This window comes from Myotis nattereri (genome assembly GCF_964212035.1).
Source record: "Myotis nattereri genome assembly, chromosome: X".
In the NCBI taxonomy this organism is placed as follows: Eukaryota; Metazoa; Chordata; class Mammalia; order Chiroptera; family Vespertilionidae; genus Myotis; species Myotis nattereri.
The window spans coordinates 51,574,292-51,602,051 of record NC_138078.1 but is presented as its reverse complement, the minus strand read 5'-3'; the positions used below and the strand labels follow the sequence as shown (position 1 = coordinate 51,602,051).

The window sequence follows — 27,760 nt, the reverse complement described above, 5'->3', positions numbered from 1 at the left end:
TTTTTAATTCCAGATGAATTTTTGGAGAGTTTCTTCTAGGTCTTTGAAGTATGCTGTTGGTATTTTAATGGGTATTACATTGAATATATAGATTGCTTTTGGTAGTATGGCCATTTTAATGATGTTGATTCTAACCATCTGTGAACACAGTATATTCTTCCATTTGCTTATGTCTTCCTCTATATCTTTTTTTAAGGTCCTGTAATTTTCTGAGTACAGGTCCTTTATTTCCTTGGTCAAATTTATTCCTAGGCATCTTAATTTTTTTTGTTGTTGCAGTGGTAAATGGGATTTTTTTTTCATTTATCTTTCTGTAAGTTCATTATTGGTGAATAAAAAAGCCATAGACTTATGAGTGTTAACTTTGTATCCTGCTATATTGCCGAATTCATTTGTTAGTTCTGGTAGTTATCAGCAATCCACAGCTTTCGGCTCCCTCTCTTGAGACTGGATGCCTTTGGAAGGGACCAAGATGTACACCAAGGTCTGCTTTTCCTAGCCCCAGATCCAGAAGGAGATCATGCAAAAGACTCAAAGCATTCTAGAATCTGATTGTTATTTTCCATCTTAGTTTCCTTCAGGCTATAGACCATAGCAAAGTGTAGACTTTACATGGTGGGTGAGAGGTTTTCCAACAGGGTATGGCAATTGCTACCCTCCTGTATGGTAAATGTCTGCCTGTGAAAGATGTCCTCTGCAGTATGAGGGAATGACTCAGCACAAGAAACCGAGGTGTCTGCCTTCCAAGCTATAACGCTGGAGCCCCCAACGCTGGATTCTCTTCACCCAGTTCTAATCTACTCTGCCCTCTCTCTGCTGGAGCCCAACATAAGTGGCTATACACCAAATTTTGTGCATTGGCCGTTTACGAGGGTGCCTGCATTTCCAGCCTTCTCTCACTGGTAGACAACAATCCCACTGCTTTTCACAGCTAGATGGTATGTGGGTACCTTTTCCAGTTCTGGTGCTCTTGGCTGGGGAGCCCAACTTAGGGTTTAGACCCCAGAGGTCTTAGTGGAAACTCCCCACAGCTGAGATATCCCTCTGGAACTTTAGCTGCTTCCTGTGGGAGCCCTGCCAGCCCCCTCACGCTTCTGAACTTCCTACCAGTCCCAAGCAGTCTCTACCTTCAGTCCTTGGTTATCAGGGTTCTCTCCAGCTAGTCTTCAGTTGACTATTCAGGATTTTTTTTCTGTATTTTAGTTATAATTCTAGTTTGGTCCTGGGAGAGTGTCAGTGTAGCTTCCACTATATCTGCTGCCATTTTGGAACTTCTCCTTTGATATTGAATTTGGTCATATAGTTTTTCTGCACCTACTGAAATGATCAATTTTTTTAAAAGTTTGTTAAGGTGATCAGTTATATTGATTTTTCAACTGTTAAACTAATACTGCATTCCTGTGATAAGCTCCTCTTATTCATGATATATTCTCCTTTTTACATACTATTATATTTAATATGCTGTTTGTTTAAAAATATTTTTACATGTGTCTATGACTGATATTGGTCTGTATTTCTTTTTTCTTGTAATGTTTTTGGTTTTGCCATCTGGGTAATACTGACTTTATAAAATGAGCTCAGAAATACACCCTCCTTTTAACTTTCTAGAAGAGCTGCTGTTGCTCAGTGGTATTAATTTACTTTTTAAATGTTTGGTAGAGTTCACCAGTGAAGCCATTTGGGCCTGGATTTTTCTTTATAGGGAGGTTTTTAATTATAAACTCAATTTCTTTAATAGTTATAGGGCCATTCCCCTTATTTATTATTTCCTGATTGAGTTTTAGTAGATTGTTTCTTTCAAGAAATTTGTCAGCCCACCAGTAGGTCACGGTTCAATTCCTGGTCAGGGCACATACCCAGGTTGTGGGTTTAATTCCCAGTGTGGGGCATGCAGGAGGCAGGCAATCAATGATTCTCTATCATCATTAATGTTTCTGTCTCTCCCACTCTCTTCCTCTCTGAAATCAATAAAAATATTTTAAAAAAGAAATTTGTCAGTTTCATCTAAGTTGAAATTATTGGCCTGAAGTTAATCATTATTTCTCCCATATTAGCTTTTTTAAATCTGTAAAAGCTATATTGATATCACCTTTCTCATTCCTAATATTTGTAGTTCGTGTCTTCTGTCATTTTCTTCTTGTCAGAGTAACTGGAAGTTGGTCAGTTTTATTGAGCTCATAAACCAGTTTTTGGTGTTATTAATTTTTCTCTATTTTTTTCTGTTTTCTATTTCATTTATGTTCTGATTTTTGTAATTTCTATTATTCTGCTTATTTTGAGTTTCATTTGATTTTCTATTTCCAGTTTCCAAGGGTGAAAGCTAAGGTCATTGATTTAAGACCTTTCTTCTTATCCAATATAAATAGTTAATGCTATAAATCATCTTCTAAGTAATGCTTTTTAGTGATGATTCATAAATTTTGATATGGTGTGTTTTCATTTTAATTCAGTTCAAAATACTTTCTAATATGAGTTTTGATTCCTTTGGATTATTTAGAAATGTTCTACTTATTTTCCAAATATTTGCTGATTTCTAGATAACTTTCTTTTATTAATTTTTTTAACTTTGAGATATAATTTATATCCCATAAAGTATATAATTCAGAGGATTTTTTTCTGGTGTTTTTTAAATTTTCTTACTGAATCCATTAAAAAAAACACACACACAATTCAGAAGATTTTAGTATATTCACAGAGGTGTGTAAACATCACCATATAACTGATTCTGGAACATTTCATCATCCTTAAAAGAAAATAAGTTCCCATTATCAGTTATCTCCCCCCCACCATTTCCCCTTCCCATAGCCACTGGTAATCACTAATCTAACTTTTTGTCTGTTTGAATTTTCACATATATAGATTCATACATGACATCTTTTGTCTTGATTCTTTCACTTAGCATGTTTTCAAGGTTCATCATGTTGTAGCATGTATCAGTACTTCATTCCTTTTTATGGTTAAATAATATTCTGTATGAATATACATTTTATCTATCAGGTTATGACTTTGTACATTTTAGCTATCTATATATATAATCCTATCTAATAAAAGAGAAACATGGTAATTGGCATACGACTGCTACCCTTCCCATTGGCTAATCAGCGAGATATGCAAATTAACTGCCAGCCAAGATGGCGACCGGCAGCCAGGCAGCTTGAAGCTAACATGAGGCTTGTTTGCTTCAGTGACAGAGGACTGCAACATTCCCCGCCTGCCTTGCCGGCCTCTGAGCTTGCAGTTTAAGAAACATTGTAACAAATATAGAAGCTAAACAAAATGCCAGAAACCAGCTTTCAGCCGGCTGGGATCTCAGAGCTGGAGTTGATACAGAGTTTCGAGTATAGAACGTAAACAAACCAGATACCTGCTTTCAGTAGCTGAAGCCTCAGAGCTGGAACCAGGCAAAAGCTGGCCCAGAATAAAAAAAAGAAAAAGAAAAAAAGAAGCAGTTGGGAGCTTCAGTTCCAGACTGAAAACAGCCCTCAGCCCCTCACCCAGACTGGCCAGGCACCCCAGTGGGGACCCCCACCCTGAAGGGTGTGTGACCAGCTACAAACAGCCATCATCCCCTCATCCAGGCTGGCCAGGCACCCCAGTGGGGACCCCCACCCTGATCCAGGACACCCTTCAGGGCAAACCAGCCATCCCCCACCCGTGCACCAGGCCTCTATCCTATATAGTAAAAGGGTAATATGCCTCCCAGCACCAGGATCAGCGGAGCCATGAGGCCTCCCGGCACCGGGATCAGTGTGATAGGGGGCAGCGCCCAAACCCCCTGATCACCCTGCAGCTCTGTGTGTGACAGGGGGCGGGGCCACAACTTCCCTATTGACCCTGCTCTGTTCCTGACAGGGGAAGGCACCCAACCCCCTGATCAGCCCTGCTCTGTGCCTGATAGGGGGGAACTCCCCAACACCCTGATCGCCCTGCGGCTCTGTGTGTGACAGGGTGCGGTGCCCCAACTCCCCTATCAGCCCTACTCTGTGAGTGACAGGGGGGAGCTCCTCAACCCCCTGATGGGCCCTGCTCTGTGCATGACAGGGGGGAGCTCCCCAACCCCCTGATTGACCCTACTCTGTGCGTGACAGGGGGGAGCTCCCCAACCCCCTGATTGACCCTGCTCTGTGCGTGACAGGGGGGAGCTCCCCAACCCCCTGATTGGCCCTGCTCTATGTGTGACAGGGGGTGGCGCTCCAACCTCCCCATCGACCCTGCCTTGAGTGTGACAGGGGGCGGTGCCCCAACCCCCCAATCGGCCCTACCCTGAGCATGACTGAGGGTGGCATCGCAACCTCCCAATCCGCCCTGCTCTGTGCATGACAGGGGGCAGTGCCCCAACTCCCCAATTGGCCCTGCTCTGAGCCCGACCAGGGGCTGCACCTAGGGATTAGGCCTGCCCTCTGCCACCCAGGAGCAGGCCTAAGCCAGCAGGTTGTTATCTCCCGAGGGGTCCCAGACTGCGAGAGGGCACAGGCCAGTCTGAGGGACCTCCCCCTCCCCCCCCCCAAGTGCACAAATTTTTGTGCACCGGGCCTCTAGTCTATATATATAAAAGGCTAATATGCAAAGTGCCCCCCTGGGAGTTGTACCGGGAGTTCGATCACTCGCTATGACGTGCTTTGACCACCAGGCAGTGGCGCGGAACAACGGAAGGCCCCAGCCAGCAGCTGGAAGGCTCTGATCCGCCCTGATCACTGGCCAGGCCTAGAGACCATACTCGTGCATGAATTTTGTGCACTGGGCCTGTAATTATGAATAATGCTATGACTATACTTTTAAAAGTTTCCCAGTTGTTTCTAATATGCAGCAGAGTTGAGAATCAGATGTAAAGCTTATGATGAGCCCTGGATTTACACACCAAGACTGTACAATATTTCACACCACTTCTTTTGGGACAGCATGACTCAAGAGTGGGCATGCCCTCCAGCCTCATGAGCTTTTTAAAAAATAGTACCCCAATCACAGTGTAACTCAATCAGTAGGCTCCCCTTGAATGATTCATGAAATGATACTACTTGCTATAAAACTATTAGGTACACATACCGTGAACAAGGCAAAAGATGTCATAAATCCTTCTTTCATGAGCTCCCATGTGCCACCATATTCTATCAGTAGGTAGTTGCTGAAGTAGAGGTACAGGACTCCTGCAATGATCAGGCAGAACCTTCTATTCCCAAGAAATTTTGCAATGGTAAAACTCCCCAAATGACACCTAGAACCACAGCAATAATCTGTCGGAACCAGTAGATCACATCTAAAAATTCATCCTTGTTCTCCCAGGCTGCGTCACTTTGCAGCACCTTGCTCCACAAAGAGACTTTGAGGGCCCTGTTGTCCAGCTGAGGCTGAGGCAGCTCCTCCTTCCACCTCCTGCCACTCATTCTATCTCTTCCCCCCTCCCCCCACTGGGCCTGGGGCATGCTGGCCAAGCCAAAAGGAGTCAGGGTCTGGGGTCACAGGTCACAGCGTTCTGGGCAGGAGTGGAAGCTCTGCAGTCTGGCTCAGGGGCACGCCACAGCTGCCCACACTTGGCCAAGCAGTTGGCTCAGCTCGCTCTCCTTTTATTTTTAATTTCTTTTCATTGTAGTCAAAAAGTATAACTTTGTATGACTTGAATCCTCTTAACAATATTGAGGTTTGTCATATGGCCCAAAATATTGTCCTTCTCAGTAAATATTTCATGTGCACTTGAGAAGAATATATATTTTGCTGGTGTGGGGTTCTGTGTTCTATAGATGTCAGTCAGGTCAAGTTGATTAATAGTGTTGAATGTACTGTGTTTTTTCTGATTTTCTATTTGTTCTATTAATTATTGAAGGAGAATTTTGAAATATTTGACTATAATTATGGGTTTATTATTTTCTCTTTGCAATTTGATTGTTTTTTGCTTCTTGTATTTTGAAATTTTGTTATTGGGTACATAAATATTTAGAATTCTTATGTCATAATGAATTTATTTGTTTATCATCATGAAATATCCTTCTATCACTGATAATATTCTTTGCTCTGAAATCTATTTTATCTGATATTAATATAACCCTCCAGCTTTCTTTTGATTATCCTATTCTTTTTCTTTTAACTAATTTCTACTTATATAAAAACCCTGGGTGGTGTTCATCATGACCAGAACCACCGCAACCAAGTGGAAGGAAGTCAGTACTGCAGGGGGGTTGTCTTGGCCTCAGCTGTGCCCTCCCTCGAGCTGTTTCCCGGAGCTGTTTCCTGTAAGGATGGGGTTTGAGGCAGGAACCTGCCCTGGGAGCGTGCAGGCATCCTGCCCTGGGAGCGTGCAGGCATTATCATTATAAAGTTTGCTGCGCCGGCACAGCCAAGGGTGAACCTGAGTGGGGGCAGCTGAAAGGCTTAGAAAAGACAGACAGGAGAATGACAGCTGGGTCTCTGTGGAACACTGCTTCTCTGAGAGACAGCGACCATGCCCACAGCCATGCCTTTATTTTATAGCAGATGCTACAAGGCAAAGTAAGGGCGTGACCAAGATGTTTACAACATTCTCCTGGGTTTCAATCCTACTCAACTACATGCACCTGAATTCTATCAAGCCTACATCACTCAGGCACATGGGGCCACGTGTTTGGACCATAGGTTCAAGCTTACAACTATAGTTGTTGGCTATAATTGTGCTGGGAGGGCCCTGCCCTCCAAGCTGGGACTTGCACGTGGCAATGAGAGGACTGTGCCCGCTCATCAATCCAAGGCTTGAACCTGTCCAAAACACTGTAACGGCTCCCCACAATAAAGTTTTGATTCTGTTTCTTTGTTACTAATGTTGTGGCTCCACCCCATAACAGAGAAACAATTTCTGAAGGATGAGGCCCAGGAATCAGGATTTTAAATAGATTCCCAGGTGATTCTAATGTGCAGCCAAGGTTGAGAACCACTGCTTAGATAATATTAAAAATATATCTAAATGTGTAATTCTTTGTCCAAAAAATGAGCATGTTCAAAAATTAAATGAAGAAAATTTGGATATACTCGATGGAGATTTTCACACATATTTGAGTAATGATTCCATTTATTCCACAGATGATGCTGAAAAGGAAAATTTTCCCATTGAATTTCTTAATAGTATTACTCCTTTGGGAATGCTGTGTCATAAATTAAAATTGAAAGTGGGTGTAATCATCATGCTATTGAGAAATCTCAATAGTAAATGGGGTCTTTGTAATGGTACCAGATTTATTATCAAAAGATTGTGACCTAACATTATCGAAGCTGAAGTATTAAAGGATCTGCAGAGGGAGAGGTTGTTCTGATTCCAAGAATTAATTTGTCCCCATATGACACTGGCCTCCCATTTAAATTGATTTGACAACGGTTTCCCATGATGCCAGCATTTGTGATGACTATTAATAAATCACAAGGACAAACTCTAGACAGAGTAGGCATAGTCCTACTTGAACCCGTTTTTGCACATGGTCAGTTATATGTTGCTTTCTCTCGAGTTTGAAGAGCATATGATGTTACAGTTAAAGTTCTAAGTACTTCATCAAAAGGGAAATTAGTCAAGCACTCTGAAAGTGTTTTCACTCTTAATGTGGTGTACAGGGAGATATTAGAATAAGTTTAATCACTTTTTCAGTCATTGTTTGCATCACTGTTGTTTTTATATCATGTTTTTTTTGTTTTCATATCATGTTTTTGTTGTTTTCATATCGTGTTTTTGTTGTTTTTATATCATGCCTCTGTTGTTATATCCTTTTGTTACTGCTTATTTATTAATAAACTTATATATTATTTTCATATACATTTTACTAATTTCCTTTCATCTCTCACACTTCTATTATAGAGAAAGGGCAAATAGCAATATTAAAATATCTCCGCTAATTAATTCCCTTTTTTAAAAAAATATATTTTATTGATTTTTTTACAGAGAGGAAGGGAGATGGATAGAGAGTTAGAAACATCGATGAGAGAGAAACATCGATCAGCTGCCTCCTGCACACTCCCCACTGGGGATGTGCCTGCAACCAAGGTACATGCCCTTGACCGGAATCGAACCTGGGACCCTTGAGTCTGCATGCGATGCTCTATTCACTGAGCCAAACCAGTTAGGGCAATTAATTACCTTTTAATGTGCACAAATTTCGTGCACCAGGCTACTGGTTGTCTTCATATTTAAAGTGTATTTCTTCTAGGTAGCATAAAGTTGAAAGTTGCTTTCTGTAATCCTATTTATCTCTGCCTCTTAATTGGGTCATCTAGTCCATTATATTTAACACTAGAGGCCCAGTGCACAAAAATTTGTGCACTCGGGGGGTAGGGGGGTCCTCAGCCCGACCTGTGCCCTCTCGCAGTCTGGGACCCCTCAGGAGATAACGCCCTGCTGGCTTAGGCCCGCTCCTGGCTGGCAGAGGGCAGGCCCAATCCCTAGGTGCAGCCCCTGGTCGGGCTCAGAGCAGGGCCAATTGGGGAGTAGAGGCACCACCCCTTGTCACGCACAGAGCAGGGCTGATCAGGGGGTTGAGGAGCTCCCCCCTGTCACTCACAGAGTAGAGCCAATAGGGGAGTTGGGGCACCACCCCCTGTCACACACAGAGCAGGGCGGATCAGGGGGTTGGGGCGCCGCCACTGTCACACTCAGGGAAGGGCCAATGGGGAGGTTATGGCTCTACCCTGTCACACACAGAGCAGGGCCCATGGGGGGCGGGGGGGATTGGGGCACCGCACCTTGTCACACACAGAGCAGGGCCGATCGGGGGGTTTGGTCGCTGCCCCCTGTCATGCTGATCCCAGTGCCAGGAGGCCTTGCTGCATCGCTGATCCCGGTGCTGGGAGGCATATTACCCTTTTACTATATAGGATAGAAGCCTGGTGCATGGGTGGGGCCCGGCTGGTTTGCCCTGAAGGGTGTCCTGGATCAGGGTGGGGGTCCCCACTGGGGTGCCTGGCCAGCCTGGGTGAGGGGATGATGGCTGTTTGCAGCTGGTCACACACCCTTCAGGGTGGGGGTCCCCACTGGGGTGCCTGGCCAGCCTGGGTGAGGGGCTGAGGGCCGTTTTCAGGCTGACGGGTGACTGAAGCTCCCAACCTGTCCTTCTTTCCTTTTTTTTCATTCTGGGCCTGCTTTAGCTCTGAGGCTCGGCTCCAGCTATGAGACTTCCACTGCTGAAAGAAGGTTTCTGGCCTTTGTTTACCCTTCTGTATTTGAAACAATGTTGCGGTCTTGCTGGCTGAAGCCCGGGGTTTTGTTTAGCTTCTATTTTTGTAACATAGTTGCTTAGAGTGCAGCTGAGAGGCTGGCAAGGCAGGCGGGGAAGCTTTGGCTTCCTCTGTCACTAAAGCAAGCAAGCCTCATGTTAGTTTCCAGCTGCCTGGCTGCCGACCACCATCTTGGCTGTGAGTTAATTTGCATATCTCGCTGATTAGCCAATGGGAAGGGTAGCGGTCGTACGACAATTACCATGTTTCTGTTTTATTAGATAGGATGATTGTTGATATGGTTAGGTTTCAATCTTGTGGTATGTCTCATTTCTTCTTTGATGCCATTTTGTCTTTCTGCTTTCTTTGGGATTAATTGAATTTTATGATTATATTTATCTTATTTTGGCTTATTAGCTGTAACTCTTTTTCTGTTACTTTAGTTGTTACTTAAGGTCTTTACTACATATATTTAACTTATTATAATCTACCTTTAAGACAAAATGGAATATAATACTATCATTCATTTATTTTACTTCATTCTGTATTATATTTCATTTAATGGATTTACCAAAATGTATTTAGCCTATCCATTATTGATGGAATTTAGGTTGCTTCCATATTTCACTCTTGTAAATATTGCTGGATGAACATTTGTTTTTCTTTTGAATATATTTTTATTGATTTTTAGAGATAGGGGAAAGGAGAGGTATAGAGAGGTAGAAACATTGATGAGAGAGGAAGTCATTGATTGGCTGCTTTCTTCATGGCCCCAACTGGGGATCAAGCCCACAGCCCAGGCATATGTCCTGACTGGGAATTGAACCGGCAACTCTTGGTTCCTGGGTCAACACTCAACTGTTGAGCCACACTAGCTGGGCTGGATGAACATTTTTGTATGTTTTTGTTTATTTTTGCATAGGATATATTCACAGAAGTGAATTGCTCAGCTAGGCATTTTTCTGACAGTTTAGCAATTTAGATGGCTGAAAATTAGCTAATATTTTAAAGATATTAGTGCTCATAAAATGAGTTCCAAAGTCACTGTGATATAATTAACCATTGATAGCTATTATCTTTGATAAGAGTATCTCATGTTTTGAATTGTTTCCTTGTTTTCAGCTCTGAAAGCAATTACCACTTTAGAAAATTTATTAACAACTGAAGCATTAGAAGGGAATGACCCACTTGCAGATACAAGTTCACCTGTCAAGATTTTCAGTCTAGCTGCCCAGTTTGCTCTAGAGGTAACTCTTATGTATACATTTATGAAATGTTTGCCTCTTTTTCATTTTGTGAGATAATTAATGGAAACATCATTAGGTAGGCACAGGAGAGGCCTTCCCTTACTTCCTTTACTATTTTACCTCATATTTTCTCACCAAGCTTGGTTACAGCATTTTATTTCTCTTCATTTCTTTCTAATGTGAAGTAAATGAAACAAGGTGAGGTAACAGATTTGTGCTTTAAACTACAGAAAAAAACAAATATAATAAAATGTTAATTTTTTTAAAAAAAACACCAGATTTAAAATGCTATGCCATGCAAACAAATGCAGTAGTTATCTATTTAGAAACTTGTCTTTCTCATCAATTTGAAAAAAAGCACACAGAACAGTTTAAATCCCTGTATATCCTTTAATTTCTTACCCACAAAACAATTTTATTTTAGAAGTAATAAAAATTTTCACCCCTGTTTTTTACTTGCAAAATCTGGTCTTAGTATAATGCATAGGATTAGGAAAAGCATCGTAGCAACTGTGGAACTCTTAGACTTGGTGATACACTAGATTTGATTACTGGCTCTACAACTTAAGTACTTAACTTATTTGATTCTTAATTTCATTGTTTGTGAAGTAAAGGTAATACCTACCAACAGAATTGTGGAAATTGACCGAGAAAGTATCTGAAAATGTGATTTGAAGCTTAATCTACAAGTATGGTGTTTCTGTTCTTATTAATATATATATACAACGTGGCCACAGCAGCTAACTCTTCTACTTTATCTCATAATACTCCCCTATGTCATCATCATACGTCTGATGGTGAGGCAAATGAGAAGGAATATTAAGACCAAAAAAATGAAGCCAGCAACTACACTGAGTGGCCAGATTATTATTACCACCTGACTTTTGTAGGCAAATTAGCTATAACTTCTTGCTGAAGTTGCTAGAGGGCCAGACCATTATAAATAGGGAAACAGGTTGTTTACTACAACAGTAGAAGTGATTTTTTTCTGAAGATATGGGTAAATAACACGGTTTAACAGCCTTTGAACGTGGGATATATTTGAACGTGAGTGGCCAGATTATTATGACCACCCTATCAGTACTTTGTTGGGCCACCTTTTGCCTTCAGTACTGCCGTGATTCTTCTTGGCATTGACTCCACGAGATGTTGAAAGGTGATGTGAGTAATCTGACACCATGCCTGATGAATAGCACTGTCCAGTTCTGTGAGATTTGATGGTTGTGGAACCAGCTGCCTGATGGCTCTTTTAACTTCGTCCCACAAATGCTCAATTGGATTGAGATCTGGTGATTGTGGGGGCCACCTAAGCAAGGTAAAGTCTCTCCCTCATGTTCTTGAAACCACTCCTGAACAACACGAGTACCGTGGCATGGCGCATTGTCTTGTTGGAAGAAGCCATCTCCATTGGGATACGCCATCAACATGATGGGATGAACTTGATCAGCAACGATACTTAGGTATGTTGTGCTATTCAGGCGTTGTTCCACATGAATTAAAGGGCCTAAATCATGCCAGGAAAACATGCCCCAAATCATAACACTGCCCCCACCAGCTTGAAGGTTTATACTCATGCATGTGGGGTGCATGCTTTCATGCTGTTTCCGCCAAATTCTCACTCTGCCATCTACATGATGCAACTGGAAACATGATTCATCAGACCACATGACTTTTTTCCAATGCTCAACTGTCCAATCCTTGTGTTTATGTGTGAATTGGAGACGTTTTATCTTGGTAACTGCAAACAGCAAAGGTGTTCAAACAGGCCTTTGGCTTCCATATCCCATATGATGCAGTGTACGGCTAATTTGCCTACAAACTTCAGGTCGTCATAATAATCTGGCCACTCATAATAATATATATCCCATGTTCAAAAGCTGTTAAATCGCGTTGTTGACCCATATCTTCAGAAAAAATCACTTCTCCTATTGTGGTAAACAACCTGCTTCCCTATTTATAATGGTCTGGCCCTCTAGCAACTTCAGCACAAAATTATAGCTAATTTGCCTACAAACATCAGGTGGTCATAATAATCTGGCCACTCAGTGTATATAGAATGTAACAGAATTTATTATAGGGTAATTTACCCCTGGGAAAATTTGGTTGGATTGGAACAGATAACCCAGCAATTCTCTGCAGGTTATTCTCCACTACAAGACCCCTGTTACAATACTTTTTTATAGCATAACTTGTGTACTAATGATTGATAGGACAAAAAACACAGTAGCATCAGGGGCCAGTAGCACAAGGCCTGATGGCCTTATGATAGATGATTGTTTATAATTGATACTATTACCAGCTTGTCATCTCAATTGATGCCATTCTGGATGTTTCAACAAAAATATTTATGGCTATTTTTAAGCATTACAAATAATCATGAATTAGAAGGCTTTCATATGCTTGCTAAGGACAATGAGGTTGGTCAAAGGTCACAGCATGAAACTTAAAATTGAAATGAAATCTGGGACACAAAGATGGGGTTGGTTTTGTTCACATCTACATCTATACATAATAGTAATATAAGCCACCATAAGTCACGAGATCTAAAATAGTGGAGATATAAGCCCATCATCACTCCAACCAAGCATAATGTCTCTCAAACAGGCCAATCACATTCCTTTTTATGTATCTTGTTTATACCATCCCATCCTTCAAAAAATATTCTTGCTTATTTAGATGCTACCCTTTTCAAAGCCCAACCTAAGGTTTCCCTCCACTGTAGAGACTTCCCAGATTAATTCCAGTCTTCACTGTTCTCTTCCTATTCTGAATTTTAGTGATTTGTAACATATATGCTAGCTATTTGGTCTTTATTATACACTAGAGGCCTGGTGCTTGAAATTCGTGCATGGGGGGGTATCCCCTCAGCTCAGCCTGCACCCTCTCCAATCCGGGACTGTTCGGACATCCCTCTCGTAATCCAGGACCGCTGGCTCCTAACTGCTCACCTACCTGCCTGCCTGATTGCCCCTAACGGCCTCTGCCTGATTGCCCCTAACTGCCCCCCTGCCGGCCTGGTCACCCCCAACTGCCACCCCTGCTGGCCTGGTTGCCCCTAACTGCCCCCCCTGCTGGCCTGGTCACCCCTCACTGGCCCCCTCTGCCAGCCTGGTCACTCGTCACTGCCCCCCCCCCCCCGCCAGCCTGGTTGCCCCAAGCATCCTGCTGTTCAGTCCTTTGGTTGCCCTTCACTGCCCCACCTGCTGGCCTGGTTTTCCCATGCAGCTGTTTGGTTGCCCCTCACTGCCCCCCCCCCCCCCACCCTGCTGGCCTGGTTGCCCCACACAGCCTGTTTGGTCATTGTGTGAGGGCATCCCGGCCAATTTGCATATTAGTATAGATTTTTGCCTTGTATTGCTAATGCATACTTCTCTATCCAAATTAACTTGTGAGATCCTTGAGGACCATATTTTTAGCACCTAACCCAATATCTTGCCCAAAGTAGTTACTAAATACAGTTTGAGTGATATGTGTCTTGATATTAATAAATAGGGTAATAGAACTCTTGGAAGAGGAAAAATATTTGGCAGATACAGATATAGGATATATTTGTGTAAGATGGTGAGGAGGAGGAAGTGAGAAAAATTTGGTAGTGGGGAAGCCAAAGGCAAATATCTTTTTAAAGGAAGGTTTATAAATTTACATTTGATATGGAAAGCAGAAGAATTATGAACCTGTACTTCAGAAAAAGAAAATGGTTTTAATGAGGAGAAAAAAATCAGAGAAAAACAAACTGAAAGTAGTTTGAATTAGAGGATGCGTGACCAAACCCCCAAAATTGAATATATAGTTACAAAAGAACATGTGTAGAATCCAGTTTTCACTTACTACAGTTGCTTTATAAATGTCATTTGAAGTGCTAGTGAATATAAAGGGTGTCCCAAAATTCATGCAAGAAGTAATTTTGAGAGAAAACACAGGTTTATAATTAAAAATTGTAAATTTTTTATTGATTCATAAAGATACAGTGTAGGGTTATGTATGGAATAGCATATCAGGTAAATGGCCTCCACGGCTTTGCTGGCATATACGCAATCTTTTGTTGAAATTTTCCATGACCGAAATGCAGCTGCTCGGGCATAACAGTTAATGGTGCTCGCTATCGCGACGTGATAATCCAGTTTTTTGTGCCGTGGAGGCCATTTACCCGATATGCTATTCCATACATAACCCTATACTGTATACTTTATGAATCAATAAAAATTTACAATTTTTAATTATATACCTGTGGGGTTTTTTTTTTTATCAAAATTACTTCTTGCGTGAATTTTGGGACACCCTTTATCACTCATTCAGCAAATATTTATTGAGTACCTACTACGTGCCAGGTACTGTTCTAGTCTCTTGGGATAACTAAGTAAATGAAACAGTGATATGCCTTCTTGGAGTTTATATTTAGGCAGGAGGAGAGAGGATAATAAACAATAAGTAATAAATAAGCAAATTTGTATAACACATTAGAACTTAATAGATAATATGGAAAACTAGAACAGAATAAAAAAGATCAGGAGTGTGATTGGGCTGGATTGATTTATTTTGAATAGGGTAATGCAGATAGGTCACATTGAGAAGATGACATTTGTGCAAAGACTTGAAATTGGTGACTTAGCCTTATAAATATACAGGATGGGCAGTGAAGGCAAAGAGTATTCTAGGCAGAGGTAAAAGCCAACACAAATACCCTAAGGTAGGTACCAGGAACAGCAAGGAAGGCAGTAAGGTTAGAGTGAAATGGGATTAGTAAGAGTTGAAGTCAGAAAGGTAATGGAGAATCTGGACTATGTAGATCCTTATACGCCAGTGAAAGGACTTTGACTTTTACTCTGAATGAAATGGGGAACCATTTGTTAACAGCAGTGACATGATTTGACTCTCATTTAATGAAATGCTCTGACTTGTATTGAGACTAGACCATAAGAGGACCAAGGAGACCTGTTAGGAAGTTTTTATATTACAGTAATCCGGGAAAATGATGATAGTGACTCACATAAGGAAGATAACAATGGAAATAAATGATAAATGGTTGGATTCTAGATTTATTTTTAATGTAAACCCAACAGTATTTGGTGATAGATTAGATGAAGGCTATAAGAAAAAGGGACTGGATCATCAAATGGAGTTGCCATCAACTAAACTAGGAAAGGCTGCAAATAGAGCAGGTTTGGGGGGAAATCAGGAGTTCAGTTTTGGACATGATTCATTTGAGATGTCTATTAGACCATCCAAATAGAGATATTAATAGCCAGTTGGATATATGACTAGAGTTTTGGAAAGAGGTCTGGGCTGGAGTAAAAGTTTAATGAGAGTCATTAATATATAAATGATATATATGTTTGAGTCTGGAGTTCTCAAACATTAATGGTTTTGGGGAGAAAAGAGGAACTAGCAAAAGAGAAAACAAGGATAACGTGTAGTGTCCTGGAAGCCAAATGTGTTTCAAAGAGGAAAGAGTGATCAACTATGTTAAAACTGCTGATAGGTCAAATACAACGAGGCTTGAAAATTGACCATTGGAGTGTACAATATGGAGGTCACTGGTGAGCTGGAAAAGAACAATTTTGATAAAGTGGTAGGGCAAAAGCCTGATTGGAGTAGGCTTGAGAGAATTGAAGGAAAGGAATTGGATGCAATAAGTATAGACAACTCTTTAGAGGAGTTTGCTGTGAAGGGAAGGAAATAAATTAGGCCTATGGAGATCAGGATGAGAGAAGTATGATCAAGAGGCTTGTTTGTTTGAGATGGGATGAATGAAAATGTTTATATCCTAACTGGAATGACCCAGTAAGAGAACAAAAAGTTGACAATGTGAGAGAAAAGGGAGAATTATTAGAGCAATGTCCTTAAACCAGCAAGAGGTGATTGGCACAATTGTATAAGTTTAGAGGTTGGCTTTAGGAAGAAACATGGATAATTCATCTATGATAGCAGTTGAGAAGACAGAGTATGTGGTATGGTTCCTGGGGTGTGAGTAGATGTGGTAGTGGGAATCATGGAAGTTCTTTTCCTGACTGCTTCAGTTTTCTCAGTGAAATAGGAAAAAGATCATCACCTGAGAATGAGAATGGGAAAAGAGGAGTTGCAGGTAAAGAGAAGAGAATACGGTGTAAACTAATCATCCAGAAAAGCAAGAAAATGAATGACAAAGGCAGTGTGGTTTGGTTGCCCAGTAGTATTAAGGATCATTTGATGAAGTTTTTAAGTAAAGCAAATAGTTGTATGGGTTTTTATCCAGCCACTTTCTGCTGCATGGATGCAGGTACAATAGTCAGTAGAAAGTTGTATTTAACAAGGCTTGTCGTTTTTCCAGAAGAATACAATGAAGCCAAAGAGGGGCAGGAAAACAAGGAATGATTATAATTAATTATCATGGAATTTAAACTAGGTACAGAGGAGGACATCAAGGGGATGAGGGACCATGAAAAATTAGTAGCATCAATGGATTGAAGGTCTTAGTGCAGTTGAAGGATTGCTGGAGTAATAAAGAGAGTGAGTTAGAAAGGTAGGAGATGGTCCAAAAGTATAATACATGGAACAGAACAGGATACAAAACTAAGATGAGGGAATGAGGGAGGAACCTAAAGAAGCACTCACTCCTAGGATCATGCAAGTGCAGAGTTGGTCCTTACATGACTCTGAAAGTGAGTGCCTCCTTAAATTTTACATCCTGAGAGCCTCATTTATACCACCTGGCTCACCCTAGTCCCATCCTTGACTGAGAATATGAAAAAGTTGTAAATAATGGACTGAATTTCAGAGAATATATGGAAGGATTGAAGGAATTAGGGAGAAATGGAAAAAAGAAGGCAAAATAAGGTATTTACAAAGCCTTATGGAGATCAGGATACTAAAAAACGAGCATGACCTGAGAGTTTGGGGTTCTTTGGTTACTGTTAAAAAAAAAAAGAAAGAAAGAAAACAGGAATAAAGAGCATAATAAGATTAATCCTAATGGATTCAAGGTTGGCAATGTTAGTGTTGCTGGATAAGGACGTGTGGATTTCTCAGGCCAATATGAACCTGTTCTGTTTTCATCAATGAGTTGTATCTTCATTCTACCATCTTGCAAAGTAGCTCTTTTGAGAATACAACATGAACAAGTTTAAATTTTTTTCTTGTCCTTAATGGATAGGTATATAGATAACATTTTGTAAATATTACTTTGAGATGTAATTTAACATATTTATCCTTTTTAGAATGGACAACAAATTGCGGGAGAAAAAGCTTTAGAATATTTATCTCAATATTCAGAAGACCCAGAACAAATCTTTACAGCTTTAAAGTAAGTAATCCATATCCTATGGTTCGGAAAGGATTTCCTCTGTTAATCTTACTCTTGGTCTATAAACTTTGCTGAAATAGTGCTGATTGGGTCAGGCTGTGTCAGTGCCTACTATACAGCTGTTTTGTACTTAAAATTGTTTCCAGCTTTATATATATATATATAAAAGCCTAAGCAACTGAATGACTGAACAACTGAATGACCAGTCGACCAGTCGCTATGATGCGCACTGACCACCAGGGGGTAGACGCTCAATGCAGGAGCTGCTCCCTGGTGGTCAGTGTGCTCCCACAGCCAACTTCCCATGGCCAGCCAACCTCCCATGGTCTCTCCCTCCTGCTGGCCAGTCCCAATTGGCCCCAATAGGGACTCGACAAGATGGCCCCCATTGCCTGGCAGGCCAAGGGACCCCACCCATGCTTGAATTCGTGCACTGGGCCTCTAGTTGAGATATAATTGACAAATAACAATGTGTAAGTTTAAGGTATGCAACCTTATGATTTGATACATGTTTATATTGTGAAATGGTTAGCACAATAAGGTTAGTTAACACATCCATCCCCTCAGAAAACTGCAATTTTTTTGTGTGCGTGGTGAGAACATTGAAGATTTACTTTCTTGGCAACTTTCAAATATATCATACATTATTGTTAACTATAGTCACTGTGCTGTACATTAGTTCCCTAGAACTTATTCATCCTATAAGTGGAAGTTTGTAGCCTTTGACCAACATCTCCCCATTTCCCTCCTCAGCCCCTGGCAACCACCATTATACTCAGTTTTTATTTATTTGGTGCTTTTTTTCACATCCCTCATGTAAGTGTGATAATACAGTATTTGTCTTTCTCTGCCTGACTAATTTTACTTAGCATAATGTCCATTCATATTGTTTAAAAAGTCAGGATTTTTTTTCATTAATATGGCTGAATGATAGTCCTTTGTGAAATGTGTGTCTCTGGGTGTGCATACCATTTTGCTTTATTCATTCATGCAGACACTTAGATTGTTTTCATATCTTGACTATTTTGAAGAATGCTGTAGTGAACATGGGAGTGCAGATATTTCTTTGAGGTAGCGATTTTCTTTCCTTTGGGTATATACCCAGAAGTGGGTTTTCTGGATCACATGTTAGTTATATTTTTTATTTTTGAGGAACCTCTTTAACTGTTTTTCCATAGTGGCTTTACCAATTTATAATCCCACTAACAGTATACAAAGGTTCCCTGTTCTCCACATCCCCACAAACACGTTATCTATTGTCTTTTTTATGATAGCCAGTGTAATAGGCTTGAGGTGATATCTTGTTGTGGTTTTGATTTGCATTTCTCTGATTATTAGTGATGTTGAGAATCTTTTCACATAACTATTGGTCACCTGTATGTCTTCTTTGAAAAAATATTCAGGTCCTTTGCCAACTTTCAAAACAGATTGGTTGGGTTTTTTGTTTGTTTTGGTATTGAGTCAAATGAGTTTCTTATATATTTTGAATTTTAACTCCTTATTAGATATACTAGAGGACTGGTGCATGAAATTGTGCATTTGGGGGGGGGTCGCTCAGCACAGGCTGCACCCTCTCCAATCTGGGACCCCTCGGGGAATGTCCAACTGCCGGTTTAGGGCAGTCAGACATCCCTCTCAAAATCTGGGACTGCTGGCTCCCAACCGCTCACCTGCCTGCCTGCCTGCCTGCCTGATTGCCCCTAACACTTCTGTCTGCCAGCCTGATCACCCCCTAACCACTCCCCTGCCAGCCTGATTGACACCTAACTGCTCCCCTGCTGGCCTGGTCGCCCCCAACTGCCCTCCCCTGCCAGCCTGGTTGCCCCTAACTGCCCTCCCCTGCAGGCCTGGTCCCCACCAACTGCCCTCCCCTGCCAGCCTGGTCACCTCTAACTGCCCTTCCTTGCTGGCCTGGTTGCCCCTAACTACTATCCCCTGCAAGCCTGGTCCCCCCAACTGCCCTACCTCCCATGCAGGACCGGTCACCCACAAATGCCCTCCCCTGCCAGCCCGGTGCCCACAACTGCCCTCTCCTGCTGGTCTGATCGCCCCCAACTGCCCTCCCTCCCCTGCTGGCCTGGTTGCCCCTCAACAGCCCTCCCCTGCCAGCCATCTTCTAGTGGCCATCTTGTGACCACATGGGGGTGTCCAACTTGTGTGAAAGCATGATGGTCAATTTTCATATTACCTCTTTATTATATACTAGAGGCCCAGTGCACAAAAATTTGTGCACTCGGGGAGGGGAGGGAGGGGCCCTCAAGCCGGCCTGTGCCCTCTCGCAGTCCGGGACCCCTCAGGAGATAACGACCTGCTAGCTAAGGCCCGCTCCCAGGTGGCAGAGGGCCGGCCCAATCCCTTGGTGCAGCCCCTGGTCGGGCTCAGAGCAGGGCTGATTGGGGAGTTGGGGCGCCGCCCCCTGTCATGCACAGAGCAGGGCAGATCGGAAGGTTGTGATGCCACCCCAAGTCACGATCAGGGTAGGGCCTATTGGGGGGTTGGGGCACCGCCCCCTGTCACACTCAAGGCAGGGTCGATGGGGAGGTTGTGGCTCCACTCCCTGTAACGCACAGAGCAGGGCCAATCGGGGGTTTGGGCGCTGCCCCCTGTCACTCACAGAGCAGGGCCGATCAGGGGGGTTGGGGCTCAGTACCCTGTCACGCACAGAGCAGGGCCCATCAGGGGGTTGGGGAGCTCCCCCCTGTCACGCACAGAGCAGGGCCCATCAGGGGGTTGGGGAGCTCCCCCCTGTGACGCACAGAGCAGGGCCTATCAGGGGGTTGAGGAGCTCCCCCCTGTCACTCACAGAGCCGCAAGGCGATCAGGGGGTTGGGGAGCTCCCCCCTATCAGGCACAGAGGAGGGCCGATCTTGGGGTTGGGGTGCTTTCCCCTGTCACGAACAGAGCAGGGCCAATAGGGAGGGTGTGGCCCCGCCCCCTGTCACACAGAGAGCCGCAGGGCAATCAGGGGGTTTGGGCGCTGCCCCCTGTCACAGTGATCCCGGTGCCGGGAGGCCTCGCGGCTCCGCTGATTCCGGTGCTGGGAGGCATATTACCCTTTTACTACATAGGATAGAGGCCTGGTGCACGGGTGGGGGCCAGCTGGTTTGCCCTGAAGGGTGTCCTGGATCAGGGTGGGGGTCCCGCTTGGGTGCCTGGCCAGCCTGGGTGAGGGGCTGAGGGCTGTTTTCAGGCTGGCGGGTGACTGAAGCTCCCAACTGCTCCTTTTATTTATTTTTTTTAATTCTGGGCCAGCTTTAGCTCTGAGGCTTGGCTTCAGCTCTGAGGCCTCGGCTGCTGAAAGCAGGTATCTGGTTTGTTTGGGTTCTATAATCGAAACACTGTTTCAACTCCAGCTCTGAGATCCCGGCTGGCTGAAAGCAGGTTTCTGGGGTTTTGTTTAGCTTCTATATTTGTAACAATGTTTCAAACTGCATGCTCAGAGGTCGGCAAGGCAGGCGGGGAACAGTAGCTTCCTCTGTCACTGAAGCAAGGAAGCCTCCTGTTCGCTTCAAGCTGCCTGGCTGCCCGCAGCCATCTTGGCTGGCAGTTAATTTGCATATCTCACTGATTAGCCAATGGGAAGGGTAGCAGAGGTATGGCTAATTACCATGTTTCTCTTTTATTAGATAGGATGGTTTGAAAATATTTTTTCCATTGTGTAGGTTGCCTTTTCATTTTGTTATTTTTAAAATATTTTTATTGATTTCAGAGAGGAAATGAGAGGGAGAGAGTTAGAAACATCAATGATGAGAGAGAATCATTGACTGGCTGCCTCCTGCACACACCCCACTGGGGAAAGAGCCCACAACCCAGGCATGTGCCCTGACCGGGAATCAAACCCTGACCTCTTTGTTCATAGATTGATGCTCAACCACTGAGCAACACTGGTGAAGCTTTTCATTTTGTTGATAGTTTTTTTTTTCTCCTTTTTTGCTGTACAGAAGCTTTTTAGTTTGAAGAAGTCCCACTTATTTATTTTTGCTTTTGTTGTTCATGCTTTGGGTGTCATATTTAAAAATCATTGTCAAGGAACTCTTTCCCTGTGTTTTCTTCTAAGAGTTTTATGGTTTCAGGTCTTATTTTTAAGTCTTTAATTCATTTCAAGTTAATTTTTTATAAGTAATGCAAGATATGGGGTTCAGTTTCATGCTTTTGCATATGAATACCCAGTTTTCCCAACATCATTTACTGAAAAACCTCTTTTCTCTATTTTGCATTCTTTGTTCCCTTGACCAGTATTACTTGATTGTATATACATGGGCTTATTTCTGGGCTCCCTATTTTATTACATTGTTATATGACTATTTTTATGCCAGTACCATACTGTTTTGATTACTATAGCTTCATAGTATAATTTGAAGTCAGGATGTGTGAGCCCTTTAGCTTTGCTCCTTCTCAAGATTGCTTTGGCTATTCAGGATCGTTTGTGGTTCCATAAAAATTTTAGGATTTGTTTTCTATTTCTGTATAAAGTGCCATTGGATATATGATACGGATCTTAAAGTGAAAAAAAAAAAAAAAAGATATCAGTTGAACCTGATTTTCCCCCTTCTCTCTTTTTATGATGAAAAAATGGTTATCAAAAGGGAACTTTTACATACAATAGTGAGGCAGAGGAAATTGAGGTTAGGACATGGTAACTCCTAATGATGTGACTGAGAATATGTCAGTGAGAAATATAGTGGTTCTCCTGTTGGGCAACTCTGCCTGAGGCCACACTTCCAAAAGGAAAAGGAATCACAGAAATAAAAGTATCAGAAGGAGTCTTGAGATACCTATATGCCTTCAGGCAGATAAATATATGAAATCATTCAGGATAGATCGTATTTTTTTTTTAAAATTAAGGTTTGTGCCGAAACCGGTTTGACTCAGTGGATAGAGCGTTGGCCTGAAGACTGAAAGGTCCCAGGTTCGATTCCGGTCCAGGGCATGTACCTGGGTGCGGGCATATCCCCAGTAGGAGATGTGCAGGAGGCAGCTGATCGATGTTTCTCTCTCATCGATGTTTCTAACTCTATCTCTCTCCCTTCCTCTCTGTAAAAAATCAATAAAATATATTTTAAAAAAAATTAGGGTTTGAAACTTTATAAATTGACCTTATTTTGTTGGTTTGTCATTATACTACCAGATCCCTTCAAAGAATAGTCATTCTAATTTATATGGAACCCAATGGCCAGTTTCAGGTTCCTTAATATAAAGACTTGTATACCATACTTAATGTTCTAGAAAATGATTTGGGGTAATTCTATAAACTGTGGAAGTATTTAAGAATTTTTCATAAGCATCACTTTTCAAATTTTTTATTTAAATTACTCTTCCAAAATTACAAATTGGTATGTTTTCATTACAACCATTAAAACAATACAAAGATCCTATCTAATAAAAAAGAAACTTGGTAATTAGCGTACGTCCGCTACCCTTCCCATTGGCTAATCAGCGAGATATGAAAATTAACTGCCAGCCAAGATGGTGGCCGGCAGCCAGGCAGCTTGAAGCGAACAGGAGGCTTCCTTGCTTCAGTGACGGAGGACTCCAACGTTCCCCGCCTGCCTTGCCGGCCTCTGAGCTTGCAGTTTGAAACATTGTTAACAAATATAGAAGCTAAACAAAACCCCAGAAACCTGCTTTCAGCCCGCCGGGATCTCAGAGCTGGAGCTGATACAGTGTTTCGATTGTAGAACCCAAACAAACCAGATACCTGCTTTCAGCAGCAGAGGCCTCAGAGCTGGAGCCAGAGCTAAAGGTGGCCCAGAATAAAAAAAGAAAAAAAAGAAAAAAAAGCAGTTGGGAGCTTCAGTCACCTGCCAGCCTGAAAACAGACCTCAGCCCCTCACCCAGACTGGCCAGGCCCCCCCGTGGGAACCCCCACCCTGAAGGGTGTGTGACCAGCTGCAAACAGCCATCATCCCCTCACCCAGGCTGGCCAGGCACCCCAGTGGGGACCCCCACCTTGATCCAGGACACCCTTCAGGGCAAACCAGCCGGCCCCCACCTGTGCACCAGGCCTCTATCCTATATAGTAAAAGGGTAATATGCCTCCCAGCACTGGGATCAGCGGAGCTGAGAGGCCTCCCGGCACCGGGATCAGTGTGACAGGGGGCAGCACCCAAACCCCCTGATCGTCCTGCGGCTCTTTGTGTGACAGGGGTCAGGGCCACAACCTCCCTATCCGCCCTGCTCTGTTTCTGACAGGGGAAAGCGCCCCAACCCCCTGATCAGCCCTGCGCTGTGCCTGATAGGGGGGAGCTCCCCAACCCCCTGCTCACCCTGCGGCTCTGTGTGTGACAGGGTGCGGCGCCCCAAACCCGCCCCCCCACGGGCCCTGCTCTGTGTGTGACGGGGTAGAGCCATAACCTCCCCATCGGCCCTGCCCTGAGTGTGACAGTGGCGGCGCCCCAACCCCCTGATCGACCCTGCTCTGTGGGTGACAGGGAGGAGCTCCCCAACCCCCTGATGGGCCCTGCTCTGTGCGTGACAGGGGGTGGCGCCGCAACCTCCCCGTCGACCCTGCCTTGAGTGTGACAGGGGGCGGCGCCCCAACTCCCCAATCGGCCCTGTTCTGAGCCAGACCAGGGGCTGCACCAAGGGATTGGGCCTGCCCTCTGCCACCTGGGAGCAGGCCTAAGCCAGCAGGTCGTTATCTCCCGAGCGGTACCAGACTGCGAGAGGGCACAGGCTGGGCTGAGGGACCCCCCCTCCCACCCGAGTGCACAAATTTTTGTGTACCGGGCCTCTAGTCTATAAATAAAAAAGAATTAATCTCCTCCTTACCCTCTCTTTTCTCACTTTTGCCTCCTGGGGTAATAAGGCGAATAACTTGGTATTTATTCTTTTTCATGTTTCTTCCTAAGCATCACTTTTTATGTTTATCATACAGGTGTTTGTTTCGTCTTCTTGTTCCAAAAGTTTCTGAAATGCCAGAATCTGAAAACAAGTAAGTTATTTCAACAGAAATGATGTATTCACCATTAGAATAATTATAGTAGTTTTCAATATAAACCTTATATTGAGAGAAGTATAGTACAGTGGGTAAGATCAATATAAGCTTCTGGGGCCAGTCTTCCTGGCTTTATCTCCTTGCTCTGCCACTTATAGATGTATGACCTGAGCTTCTGTTTCCCCATATGTACAATGGGAATAATAATAGTACCTACTTTATGGGGTTGCTGTGATAACTGGATGGGTAAATACATGTAAAACACTTAGAAGAAGACTGCCAGGCACTTACTAAACCCTCAACAATGTTAGCTATGATTTCATTATGATATTGCATCTGTTTTCTTCTTTATTTACAGGAAACTTATATATAGACATATCCCTTACTTTCCCACAGAAACATATAACCTGGTTGGCTTGTTGATTCTGATTCTGTATCAGCTCAGCTCAGTATTCAAATATCTTTCTGCTCATAGTTTCTATGGCATAAGATATCAAAAACTTAACAGTTTGTGGAAAAATTGGGTCACCAATATTTTTCATTTACAAAATTCACTACCTCCTAATGATTTGAAAGAAAACTCTATTTAAGACTTTGATTAGTGATACCTTTCAGAGAAATATTCCCATGTCTACATTCTCTACTCATACAAAACTCCACTTTTTGTGTATCTCTACTTCACTTTTTCTTTATATATTTGTACCTGGAGACAATATATTTTTTCAGCTAAATTGTTTGAGAAATATCTGTGACTGAGATAATATTGGATTGATGACAACTTTTTATCATAGTACAAATTTTACCCAAGCATATATAAGTTTTGCCTCTTTACTGGTACAGACTCTATGAATCCATGAGTAGGGAACTCAAATCACAAAAAATATACTGAGATCATTGAAAAATTGATTATTGACCAAACACTTGATGATATTAAGAACTTATTAATTTTAAGGCACATAATGGTAGTGTGGTTATGTTTCTTAAAAGAATCCTTGTCTTTTTTAGACACATCCTAAAATATTTATGGATGAAATGATGTGATATCTGGAATTTGCTTCTGAATAATATGGTAGGGGAAGGAGTTGATGGAGGGTATCATTGAATTGATTGATGATGAGTTCATAATTATTGAAGCTGAGTGATGGATACATGGGGATTCACTTACCTGTTAACATATAAACATCTTTGAAATGTTCTACAATAAAAGGTTAAATGAACAAAAGAAACAAATAAAATATAAACACTCATATATACAGAGAACAGACTGACAGCTGTTAGAAGAGTAGTGGGTTGGGGAGCTGGGTGAAAAAGGTGAAGGGATTAAAAAAATCTCATAGACACAGACAATGGTATGGTGATTACCCAAGGGAAAGGGGCGTGAGGGGAGATAGAAGAGGGTATAGGCGGGGATAAATGGTGATGGAAGGAGACTTGACATGGGGTGGTGAACACACAGTACAATATACAGATGGTGTATTATAAAATGGTATACCTGAAAGCTATATAATTTTATTAAACAATGTCACCCAAGTAAATTCAATGAAAATGTTAAAAATAAAAAAGGAAACTGAGTAAACTTTGATAGTTACTAGATTGTAAGAGCTCCTTGATTCTCTGAAACCTCAGATAGTATTTGACACATAATAGTCACTCAATTTATTTAAATGATTGAGTAGCTGTTCTTTAAAAGAAAATTTTCATCACTAGACTTACAAGTGCTTCATAGCTCATGTAATTGTGACACAACAGTCAAACCCCACTCATTAAAACCTACTTAGATTAAAGAAAACTTTATACCCTTATTGTTTCCCTTTGTGTGTGTGTGTGTTAATTTTCACTGAGGATTTTTTTTCCCATTGATTTTTAGAGAGAGAGAGAGAGGGGAAGGGAGAGAGAGAGGGAAATATATATGTGAGAGAGACACATTGATTGGTTGCTTCCCTCACGCATCCCGATGGGCTAGGGATTGAACCTGCAAACTAGGTATGTGCCCTTGACTGGGAATTGAACCCGAGACTGGCGCTCTAACCACTGAGAACACAGCTCAGGGCTACACTTATTGTTTTCAAGTAAATATAGTAATAAAGAACATTTGCTAGCAGTGTTTCAGGTAGAGATCAGGACCTGATTTAACAAATTGATTGGACTAACTTTTTAAAAAAGCCTAATTCAGTGGCAAGAGACAGAATGGAATTCTAGTTTCAACTATTTCACTAACTTCCGGTTGACTTTAGGCAATAACAACTTATTTAACTTTTCTACGCTTTATTTTCTTCACCTGTTAAATTAAACTAGACTGGATAATTACTAAAGTTCCTTTCTCATCTAACAAGCCTATGGTTTTTTTAATTAGCAGTATCTACCTAAGTATTAATAAATTTGTGTGCTAAAATTATAAAAGCACTTTGTCTCTTAAATAAACCATATATCCCCTTTTCACATCAACATTTGTATCATTTATTTTCATTAATGGACAGTTCCTAGATTATTTTATATAGTCACTGAATTAAATAGGGAAGAAGGTAACTTTAGCTCAGCTTAAATTCAAATTAATAAAATTTACTGTAAGAAGTTACTTTATATAAACTAGAATTCTGATATTTATCCCTAAGAAAGCTGCTACTTTTCTCAAAGCACAGTATCTAATCTAATAAAAGACAAAAAGGGCAATTAACCGTACCTCCGCTACACTTTTCATTGGCTAATCAGGGTGATATGCAAATTAACTGCCAACTAAGATGGTGGTTAACCACCAACAAAGATAGCGGCTACTTTGCATACTGAAGGCAGGGTAGAACTGCGCAAACTGCCATCCAGGCCTCCGTGTCCAACAGGGGGCTAAGGCAAGCGATGCGGATCGCCTCCCTGGAGCCCTCGCCTGCCCACCGGAGACAGGGGGCCCACTTCTGTGTGCGATCCAGGGGCGGGCAGGGAATGGGAGGTATCACTTGCCTTAGCATGAGCCCCGCCCGCCCACCAGGATCTAGCCAGCCCAGGGCCAGGAAGGCAGGATGCTACCCTGGAGCGCTGAGGCTACCCGGGCTCTCCCCACTATCCGCACTTCATGAATTGCAAGTTTCTGCGGAGGCCGTGGCTGCAGGACACAGAGCAGGAGACGGGAGCGGGCCGAGCATGGCT

General features: G+C 42.4%; 1 protein-coding gene and 1 pseudogene across 2 annotated transcripts in view; one reads left to right on the top strand and one right to left on the bottom strand.

The window, feature by feature from the left end:
- The window catches only part of TEX11 (testis expressed 11), a gene marked incomplete at both ends in the record, with an annotated part of 435,711 nt that overhangs the window by 323,778 nt on the left and 84,173 nt on the right, over nucleotides 1-27,760 (top strand). Inside the window, 3 exons of the mRNA XM_081081640.1 lie at nucleotides 10,282-10,406; nucleotides 17,600-17,685; nucleotides 24,563-24,619. Coding sequence (XP_080937766.1) covers nucleotides 10,282-10,406; nucleotides 17,600-17,685; nucleotides 24,563-24,619 — 268 coding nt within the window. The remainder of the gene's footprint in view (nucleotides 1-10,281; nucleotides 10,407-17,599; nucleotides 17,686-24,562; nucleotides 24,620-27,760) is intronic.
- On the bottom strand, nucleotides 2,690-5,381 carry LOC308510961 (GEL complex subunit OPTI-like; annotated as a pseudogene). The gene is made up of 2 exons: nucleotides 5,044-5,381; nucleotides 2,690-2,743 (listed from the first exon to the last, which is right to left on the bottom strand). The product of its transcript is annotated as a GEL complex subunit OPTI-like (transcript).